General features: G+C 37.7%; 1 protein-coding gene across 1 annotated transcript in view; it reads right to left on the minus strand.

Moving 5' to 3' along the window:
* Positions 1 to 2844: 2844 nt before the first annotated feature.
* LOC104288161 (chromosome unknown open reading frame, human C15orf41) overlaps positions 2845 to 11465 on the minus strand; it is a 99530-nt gene continuing 90909 nt past the window's right edge. Inside the window, exon 11 of the mRNA XM_009886921.1 lies at positions 2845 to 3024. Within this exon, the coding sequence (XP_009885223.1) occupies positions 2889 to 3024 (136 nt within the window). The 3' untranslated portion in view covers positions 2845 to 2888. The remainder of the gene's footprint in view (positions 3025 to 11465) is intronic.

An 11465-nucleotide genomic window follows, 5' to 3' on the forward strand; every position in this document is an offset into this window, starting at 1 on the left:
CACACTCTACAGAATACTCCATAAAACTGGATTTGGCTTTAATGTTAAGGTTCTGATGACTACAGTGTTGTTTAAGGGAACAAAAGCAACAAACAACCCACAAACAAACAGTTGTCTCTCCTCTTTAATATTAAAGTTGATGTTTACAGCTGATAAAGAAAATACACAAATGAGGGGTTTTTTTGCAAGATTCAAGTAGGAATATCAAAGTAGTCTTATTTTTTTTTTCAATGTTCTGCTTTCAGCATTTCAACTAGTGACACAGTGTCATTTTTGTGGTGGCAAAGCTTGTTCGATAGCCTGCAATGAAATTAGTACAGTTTGTATACATTTGTGGCTTATTTCATCCTCATTCTAATACAAAGATTCTTAAAGGGGGCGATATATAAAGATGAGGTCAAAGCTTTGATTAAAGACAGCTGTACTGCTTTCCAACCTGTTATGTCACAGCATTAGGTAGAGGAATAAATAAACAAGTACAAGCCTAACCTGATTTATCTGTGTGTCCCCACATAAATTTGTTTAATGTAAAAACAAATAAAGCAAAGCTTTGATGGAGGTTGAGCAGAATTTTCAACATCTGTGCAGATAAATTTAATTTATTCAAAAAGAAAAAGCTGCATTAGTGCATCATGTAAAAGCTGATTTAAATGATTTCATACAACAGAAAGCATATGCACTAGCTAAAACAAATTCAGTTTGCCCTTAAAACCCATTTTGCTCAAACAATCATTACTTCTGAATTTTCTACTACAATAATGTTCAGTTATTTCTTCTGTTTTATTCTCTTCTTGATTTTACACATTCCACTAACCTAAACCAAAGTTAAAAGTCCCAGGGGCAGCCAGACCCTAAATGCAGCTTCTGTGTAGCATCAGGCAGGTACGCTTCACAGATTGCTTCTGTGTATCTTTATGGGCAGATCCTTAAAGCTGGTCAGGTAAGCATAATACCTTAAATAGTTGAACATAAATGATTTACAGATGTTTGAATACTTTAAAAAAAATAAATCTTTCCACTATAACATGTTCAAACCCCCAAAAATAACCTCTATGCAACAATAACTCACTGTAGTGGAGCTATACTAGCTTATCTATGCAGTTAGGGACGGAGTGCTAGGAAGACTAAAGGTATTTTTTCCTGAAAATGAAAGATTAGTCAAAATTATAAACTCCTGCCTGAAACTTACCAAAACGTGCTCAAGTGAGAACTAAAAATTAGAAATAAAAATACTGCATATGCATCTGAAAACTGTAGCTGAAAAAAACTGTGTAGGATTAATACCCTTTCTTTTAACTCAAGGCAAGACTGTAAAAAGTCTGCATGTGATTTCTGAAATCATACAGGCACACAAAGTATCACCTCAGCTGAAAAAGATGATGAATATGGACTGTAATGTTTCAAAGACCCTTTCCTTATGGAAGAGGTTATCAACTTGTGCTTTAGATACACGGTTATCACACCTTTAATTCTATAACAGAATCTGTACCGCTGCTTAACTTCTCTGCAAATCCAAACATGGGTGAGCATACATGAAAAAACCCTGATCGACTTTTTAAAATATTTAGTCCTTTCCTGAATGCCAGTTAGCACAGAGAAGAGCATTAAAGAGTGTCAAGCCCAATCAGCTGCTATCATTAAGAAACATCTAACTGAGAGCACAAACCTGAGGCCAAATACTGCCCCTCTGAGCGGCCATGAGGATGGAAACAGAATGAGAATGAACTCCTCAAAACTTCAAGGAGGGCTAACACCCACCTCAATGTACCTCTGACATTGGTGGTTGCAGCAAGAGGAAAAACAGTGCTTTTACAAGAATACATAACTACGCAGGAAACTTATGCCCATTTGTGTGCTTTATTTGTTTTGTGGAACTGATCCAGTATGAAGCACTGCTTTATCATTTTTCTACTCCTCTTCTTGAACGTCAGGATGGTAATATTCTTCAGAAGTAACCCAACATGGAGAGCTCCTGCACATTGTTCTTTTGGACTTCAGTACACCAGAAAATTGCATGTTACAGTACCTACAGGGGTCAAGACAGATTTCTTTCTTAAAGTCAGTTAAGAGAAAAGTTCCTGGGTATAGATTCCCCGGGGGCTGGAAAGGAAAAGACAAAACACGAGTTATTTTTGAGTCATTAAACTACTAACTAAAAAAACCCACAAAACTAACCCCAAACTTCATAGGCTCATATACATAAAATAAATCCTTGCTCTTTACTTTCACCTCCCTCAAAATCCCTTAAGATTTTTTTTAACTGTTAACTTGAGATTCCATTGTTGATTTTAGCAATCAGATAGCGACGAAACACATATACCAATTATTCTCTCAAAAACTGGCTATTTACTCTAACAGCCAGAAATTATATGACCCCGTCTTACCACTTGGGCTTTATGAGCTATGCATTATATTGTTTTAAGCTCCAGAATCAGTCGTTACCAATTTTCCACATCAGCATGGGTGTTTCAGTCAGCCCGCTAGCACTGAATAAACTTGTGAGTGAAACCATAAAAAAGCCACTTATTTTTAAAGGTGACTCTGCAACAGGGATGAGAGCTGAAAGTTGCACCTTTCAGCCTCCGCATTTTTGTCTTTGTTTAGAATGCTAGAGGCAGCCATCCGGAAGGAAGGAAGATTATGAGTATCCAGAAACTAGCTGTTTGACAGCGACAGAAATGCTGATAATGAGTGGGTTGTGTCTGTCTTTTTTGGCTGATCACAACAGAGGTCTGAAGCAAAACAGAAACTCTTGATATGTTTGTGTAAAGAGGCAGTAGCATAAGGGCAGGCAGCAGGAGTTCAGCTGAAGTTCAGGGCAGATGCTGCCATTAGTTTACACTGCAGGAAAGTAAAATTGCTTCCGGATTTACCTCTTCCTCCCAACATCAGCGTTGAGCCATGCTGTGTCGCAGAGTCACAATGTCAGTAGGAAAGCAGTCTTTTAGCAGGATACCGCGTTCACGATGGCAGTCCAGCTCTTCAATAAATCCATACCAGTAGATGACTAATCCAGGGCCAAATCTGTCAAGCAAAAAGGAAAATGAACTTATGTGATTGCGCTAAGGGGACTTCAGCACCTCTGCAATTCCAACACAAGTAAATCTGTTAATTTCACTGCATAATTGGAGAGAGTATTTGTCCTCCATTTAATTTTCAAATTTTAATCAATGTTGAACTGTTGTATGTCGTTAATACCTGATTCCATGAATAAAAATGCTGTTTACAGACTGAAACAATCCACATCAGAGTTTTGCCTTTTCCTTTGGACACTCTGCACCCATCAGTAAAAAAAGAACTACGCCGTAAACATTAAAAAACATTTAGTAATTTTCATACATACAGAAGCCTCTCTTGCCACGCACTCTGCTTTTTCAGATTTGGACGTGCAGGGACTAAAAATACAGAGGTTTATGCAAGTCCCAGTTCATGCAAATTATAATACCATGAAGATAACAACAAGTCCTTAAAATGTAATCTCTACAATGAGCTATTATTCAGGCAATTACTAACGTAAAGCACAATTCAGAAAGAAACAGAAAGTTTCTGCTGTAACCTCTCCGAAATGTGCCTCAGGAATTCCTCAGATATTGCTAGCTCTGACTGATCCCCACTAGGCAATCTCAGGAAGTAGCCCCATGGACTATTTTACCCATCAGGAAGTTCAGACCTTCAGGCTGGGTTCATAAAGAAGTAATCACTATCAATCACTGTGTACTGCGATATGTTTTGCACATCAGTTTCACGTTTTTCCTACTGAGAGCACTTAATTAAAGGGCAGCACTACTTTTGGTGTAGTGTTGCAGGAATTTTACAGTGAAATCATAAATTATGAATGTTGGGTTAGTAAAAGGATGTCTAAAAACAGAACTGCTTTCTGTAGTCTAACATTACAGCAGTCTGTACAACATGAGGCCAAAAAGCTTTTTCTTCCCTTGATTTATTATATGCTGTAGTGAACTTGCCAAAACCAACAGTGCAGGATGAGCTGTTAGATACCGTCTGTACAAGAAAAAGTTCAATAGAATGTCATGTAATGGTTTATATGCAGAGCCGTGCTCAGGACTCAACCAATATGGTAGCCAATTTTTGTTAATGTTTAATTATAATAAAAATGTGCTGGGGGGATGTGTGGTAATCTAAATGTCCACTTAGCAGACAATAGAAGCACTCAAAACCATGGGTAGTGCCAGACCGGCTTCTTTAGGGCGGTTTCTTTCCAACAACGGAGGGAAAACTCTATTTGATGTACTCATGTAATGGAACAGGCATCAAAGGAAGAAGAAACCCCTGTGGCTTCCTCCTGCAGTTTCAATTAGATACGGTAGTCTTCTGCCCAAAACTGCTGCACAGCCTTGTAACATTTCGGTTTATGGCTACTGCTCTTCAACCTAGAAGTGGCCGGAGTTTAGTGGCAAAGTAAATTACCCCTCGGCATAGCTGAGGCAACATTGGCAAATGTGCTTTTTGCGACCGAAAGATGGTATTTGAAAGGGGAAAGGTTAAAACTCTGACAAATCCAGCTATATTACCTAACATATTCAAACACGTTTAGCATTAAATAAAGCACAGATTAAAAAGTGGCTCATAGGCAAGGACGATGCTGCCTACACCCAATTCCTAAATTTTCCCTTGCTGGCCAACAACTTCAGCCTCTACTCTCTCTAAGGGCTTCTCTCCATTTTCCTTTGCTTAAGTTCACGTGGGGCCAAGATGTGCAGGACCTCGCTGCACCGCAGAGGCCAGCTGGCCTAGCAGCAGCGGGGCGCACGTGGCAAGTGAAGCCAAGGACGGATGCTCACCGCCTCCGGTGAGAGGCAGTGATTTGCTGATGCAGCATGGGCCTACTTTTGTTATTTCTCAGACTACGTATCTGTTCCCACATCAACCAAACATAGAAAAGGGATAATTGGGTGGGCATGTACTTATGTACTAACCAAAGTTATTTTAAAAGCAAAAAACCCCAGAAGATAGGGACCAGACCTTACACTTCTAATGGGTTATTTTATGCAAGGCTATGAAATGTACACAAGTACTCACTCACTGCAAGCGCGTGTGCCAGGTAAAATCTTGATGCTAATGAGCAGCTGTTCAGCCCAAATTTTGAAGGGCTCATTTTGCTCTGTGTGGCAGTCTGAATCCCCTATCCACCATAAAACGCTGTGCTGTGCTTAAGGCATGTTAAGTTATTTTTTGAGACTGTAATTTTTAATAAATTTAATATTTCAAGACTCCTCAAAAGGCTAATTTATGTCTTTCTAGCAAATCATCACAGCTCAAGCACAATTTTTCAGCAATATTTTGTGCTATAAAAATTATGTTCAGAAATGCCAAACTTGATGATAAAATTTATATACAAGAGCATCTGCATACTGTTAATTGCAGGAGCAAGTACATCTTTAGTGTGAAAACATCCATCAGTCCTGCTTTTGACTGTGCTATTATAGCAAAACTATTTGCCCTGTGCTGCCTAGACTGCACTTTTTTTCCACTATTTCGTGTCATTCCTTCTATTATAGCTCTATATCACACAGCCCATATTTATCATCACATAAAAAACATACCATACTTTTGTTTAAAAACACTTAAGTACAGTACTTAAGACCAAAATTAACTTGCTGGCACATTAAGCATTTGCCACTGACTATCAGGAACTCCTGCTGCTAAGTGCTAATTTCTCTCTCATTAACGCCCAGAGTTGGCAAATCACAAACAATGCCACTGGTTAATTACTGCTGCCTTAATTTGAAAAGACACTTAACCTTTTTGTGTAAGGGGATGAAGTAGGGAAGCGCAACCTAGAAGTAAGAATTATTCTTTTTAATTTGACTCCTTCCGAAGTGCAGATATGACACCATGAAGAACAAAACTCAGGGCTGTGAATTCCAAAGTAAAGCTACAAAACTCTTTCTGCATCAATTGTAACATTTAACAAGTTAGTGACTAACCCTGGTTTACACAGGAGAATAAACTAAAACGACAGAATGCTTACTTAGTATTGCTAGTGAAAGGGGACTCATTTAGTAGCTCTGAGGCGAAGAAAAAACGTTGAATGTACCAAATGGTTCTAAAACTATATAGATACAGTATGCAATATAGGCCAGGGTATCCCATTTCATATGAAAGACACTGGAGAAAGTTTATGCTTGAAACAAAAGCTTAGAATCTAACAAACTATGGACTCCTATGGATTTTGTTCTTGCTCTGAAAAACTGTATAAATCCCTAAAAATGTGCTTAACTTGTACTTCTCCTCCCCTGTTTTTAGTTCTTACCCTGGAAAGCCTAGGTGCGAAGGAACCCGTCCAAAAGTTATAAAAAACTGTAGTTCTACCTATTCCAGTGAAACTATTACTTTCAGAACTTTCCTTTTAGATGGAGTTTCTTCTTAAAGCTGAAAAGAAATCCAAGTAACTGAGGTTTGCTTAATTCCATGCAGTAAAAATAGAATAAAATACAGAGGCAAGCTTCCTTCAGAATATAATAAACACAGCACGTGAAAATTGTCCACACAGGTCGCATCGGTTTACTGAAAAATCAACCAAGAAATATGTAGTTATAATTATATAAGTCCTGGTTTAGTCATTGTCTAGTTTTGACACTATAAGTGGTGATGACACGGCAGCCAAAGCCAACCTAGCTGCAACTTTAGTGCAGGGTCAGAGTGCCAGAAGAGCCAGAAGGGAGGCAGAGAGGCTTATGACCCCACGACATGGCAAGAAGAGAGCAGGATTACAAAACCCCATAGATTAGTTTAGGCCTAATTTAGGCTTGATATAAAAGACCCAATTTAGTCTTAAGGGCAGCAGACAGTGTCTTTCAAAGAATCAACCGAAGCACTTGAGACAGATGTTGGAGATAGTAAAATATAGTTTGAGTATAGTTAAATATAGTTACAGGCTCAACAGTGCTTTAGATGAAACTTATGTCTGATCATACCACCTTAAATAACTCAGCTTTGCACTAATTTAAGAGTGTTCAGAGGATCTTTTATACTGGTTTAATGACATGGATTTTGAAAGAAACCCATAGTTAAAGGAATATAGGTCTGTACATCGATAATCTCGGGATGCTGGGCTTTGTTCTTGGAAAGGAGTTTCACGGAGATATGCTGAAAAGCCAGGAAGGTAAAACTGAGATAACCCAAAGCCAAATGGTTCTTTTTGTTAAAAAAAAAAATAAAAATAAATCACATATTCGTATAAGCCAAAGGATCACTTAAGAAAGAAAAGGAAAAAAAAACCTAAGTAAAATGTGAATCTGGGTTTAACTTGCCCTCCAGTTGAACCAGTTTTGTGCTAGAAAAGAAAAAAGACTTTTATTTATTTATCAAAGTGGCCTAGTAGGCTCACACATATTCTACGTCAATTCAAGAGAAACTACTTTCTAGTAATGTCTTTTCTTCTGGAATGTCTGTGTGGGGTCCATACTAGCTTCTAAGGATCTGCCTAGACATGTGGCTGTTGCGAGTGGATTTTTTCACCATCAAAAAGCCTTGCATGTGGTTTTATGAAAAATGCATTTTCAACACACTCCTCGATACTGAGCAGAAATGTAAAACATCTTGCGATTGTTTTTAAATAAATGTACACTTTATTTATTCTTAGTCTATTTGTTATAGATGGGTTGTATGCATCTCAGCGTAATGTAAATAATTTTAATTCCCAGTGACTCATAATGAAATGCTGGCATCTGAATTATTATTTCTAATATGCATGTATTTAAGCAAACATTTTATCAAAGAGATTCAGATGAGTATTCACGTTATACAAAAGCATAACAGTCTACCTGGTTGGCGATTTTGATTGTGAAGGTCACATCTGAATGCATCTTTGAAGGACTGCATTCTGGTCCCTTGCTTTTTAAGGTCAGATCATCAACAGCGCCAGCTAAAAAGCTGGCTTTGTTTCCTTTTTTCATTTTAAATATCAAGCAAATTAGAGTATTACCACTTGTACACCACTACTTATTTCCTGGGAAAAGGGAATTACAAAAGTTCACAAATGAATTATTAGATTCTAAGTCAATTTAACATGGTTCCTGAGAATGTGAGTAAACTGGTTTTACTTGTAGTACTACTAAAAGCTGAAGAGATAATAACTAAAACCCCCTATAATATCTAATAAGTTTACTGTTCAAGGACTCACAACTCTATTTTAGTGTACTTGTAGAAGTTGCATTTGTGTCAGTAGAGGGAATTTAGCTATTTGCAGAGCTAGGCTAGTAGGCGACAACTTCAGACCACATTTTCAAGTAAGGTCAATTGGCATCAGTCAGCCAACTTCCTTACGTCTAGACCAGTTTATTACTGCTGATGACACAGCGTTATATATCTTGGCAAACATTTAATAGCCACTGGTCAGAAACTGACTTTGATTAGCAAGAAATCTTCCATTTAAACAGCTACCACAAGCTGTAGTTCAGAATATTTTATAACAAGTATTTCTGCTACTGTTCATTTGTATAGAGTTTTAAAATCAAATAAAGGTACGTGTGCATAAAGACAGTGCATTTTAAAAACTCTGAATGCAATTTAAAGATAACCGTGTGGTTTTATTATCCCTGACACTTTTTAAATCCTCCACACACTTTTGTGCTCCAGTGACACACACACACTGATTGAAACAAAAGATGCCTTCAAGGCATTACACAGCACCTTATTTCTTTGACTTCACCAAACCTGGTCCAAAGAAAGACAAAGAATTCCAATACTTAGTAAAATCCAGTAACTGAATGGTATTTTTTGCTTCATAAATCTGATCCTTAACCTGTAACTCAGAAGGCAACAATATTTTTGGGCCCAACTCCCTTAAGCTACTTAATACTGTCTTCCTGCAGTAACAACTGCACAAAAACATATATGCTTGCAAATTGGCTCAGGAAAAAGTTTAAAAAGTTCTGAACACATATTTTTAAAGATAATAGGAAACTTGTCCATGGCAGAAGCAAGAACTGTATCAAGCCTCACACAGAGACGTTAGCAGCATATTATGTCTGAAGGATCCAGGCATCCAGTTCATGCTGCTTAAGGTAAAATTAAGCAAGTAAAACCTAATCTGCTTTAAGCTTTGATGTTACCACCATAGTTGGGGGAAGTCTTATTTTTGCTAAAGACAAGGAAAAAAATTAAAGTCTATTAATATTCCACGAGACTCCCATTTCTAAAGAGGTTTTGACTCAGAAGTGGGAATTTCTTTTGGGCTGAGAAAGGTAGGCGTTTCCATGAATATCAGATATTGATGTTATATGCAGTTGATGTGGAAGCTGGAGTTGTCAGGTGGAAAAAAGGCAGATGGAAACTAATATCAGGCCTCTGTCTCTATAGTCACACCTCTCTTGGATATGATTAAATCTTAATGACCTTTTTTTTATACTAGCTGTCTTTTTATATCTGCTATGAGACTGTTAAGGCATCAATCAAATAGCAGCATTTCATCAAGCTTGTAATATGATTTAATTGCTTTTGGCATTTGGAGAAATAAAAACAAATCAAGTGATATTTATGTTGATATAAGAGACCGTTTAAAATATTTTAGAATTTTGCACAGCACAATTTTTAAATGCATATTAATAGAATGCACCAAAAACTGTGCAAGTCACTGTCATTAAAATATTATAAATACAATATAACTTTTAGCTGCATAATACATTTTTAATAAACAAACTGTCGAAACACATTATTCACTTACACTTATTCATTCAGATCTGAGTACTGTTCTCCAGGCAAATAAAGGATTTTTATAATCCTCAATGACAAGTTAGAGGGTTTTTTTTAATGTAGTTCTCATGGAAATTAACTTTTAAAAGCTATGATTAAATAACATTAAGGTTACACTGATTTACAAGGATCAAGGCTTTCTAAGTGAAGACTGATGCAGTGAGTGAGAAAGAAAACACATCCTGGCTCAAGGCGGCTTGTCATTAAGACAAGAGAGCCTTGAGTGAACTTTGAATTTCTCAAGTTTTGTTGTTTCTTGTCCTAACTTCTACTGAAACGTTGTTTATTAATAGCATTCCAGATGCTCATCTCTCAAAGTGGCTGTGCGCACTTAAGGCAAAACTTTTTTTTTTTTTTCAGTCTCAGCATCTACAAAAGCAGGTAGATGCTTTGCACACCAGGCTGTAAGGTTTTGTGTTCTAAAGACAGACTATAAGGTGCCCCTCATGCCTGCACTGCAGGATTGGGCTGACGTATTGAAAATTAACATGGTATTCACATAAATATTTCAGAAAAGAAATTGTTAATCCTTTTGCTGCTGGATTGTTTCATGGAAATTATGGCCAAAGTTGTCTCTGGCTTTAGCAGGAATCACTTGGGTACACATTTTGGAAAACAATGCATTGTAGCTGCCTGGGAACTTCCAGTAGCTATCTAAAAGAGGTTATCGACAGTGTTCCAGGTACCTTACTTGGTAATTTGGAGATAGGTCCAAGTTTCCCTGAAATATAAGGATCTTACATCACTTAACCATCTCAATACAGGGAAAAGGTGACTTCAGGCACCCTGGACAATGGGCATAACTAAGCAAAAGAAGCTTGACCAAAAAAATCTCAATCTGAAATGCACACTCTAAGAAAGCTTCTACATCTTCTTTTTCAGAAGTTTCATAAATTCCCTTCTGACGGAGAGAGTCTAATATTCTATACTAGCTGTTGCATCTACATATTTGTCTTTTATAATTCAGGGTTAGCACATTGTTTTACCGTGCCTCTACAAGTGCACTAATGCGTTCCTGCTCAAAGCAGCAATACCCTTCCATCCTGCAACATGCAATTTGATGACTAGTTTACTAAATCTACGCTACTTCTATTTAAGTTGGGCTACTTGTATTTACCAGTTAAGACACTGCAAGAATGTTGCTACCCTTTGAAAAGGCGTTGTTTGCATTACGGAATTATTCCATATATTGTGGCTGGAAGCAAGTGCTTTCTGATTAAACCCAGGCAACGAACGGTGCTTTCTGAGGTATTTGCTTGTTACTCAGTTTCCCTGAGAAAACCTTATGCCATTAGTTCACTCTCCAGGGACTGTCGATGCAAGGCCACTATTGTTCGATTCTGCAGATTTGAAGCTGTGGATCATTGTTGAGAGGAGTTACTGAGGTTATTTCAAACATTTTGTTAAACTCACAGCAGTCCTCCCAAAGGAATGCTTGGCTGCAAACCACCTCTTATCCCGGGTGACAGAAAACATGAGAAAAGCTTTTGAGTACAGTTAGACTGAGGTCCAGGCAGCCATAAGTGCTGGTCAACTCATGTTGCCGTTAGGTGATTAACAGTTGTTTATTTTTAGGGCTGGAAGTAACAGGCCATCCTAAGGCCAGCGCAAGATGATATCTGAATATCTGTGAGCGCCTCACGGTTTGCAGCAATCCTTTCTTTCTGTGCAGCTGTGTATTTGGTGACAGCACTTGCCAGAGTGATAGGATATGCCAAAAGTGCATTTAAAAGAGGAGGCAGAACCGC

Source organism: Charadrius vociferus, unplaced genomic scaffold, assembly GCF_000708025.1.
Source record: "Charadrius vociferus isolate BGI_N301 unplaced genomic scaffold, ASM70802v2 scaffold14, whole genome shotgun sequence".
In the NCBI taxonomy this organism is placed as follows: Eukaryota; Metazoa; Chordata; class Aves; order Charadriiformes; family Charadriidae; genus Charadrius; species Charadrius vociferus.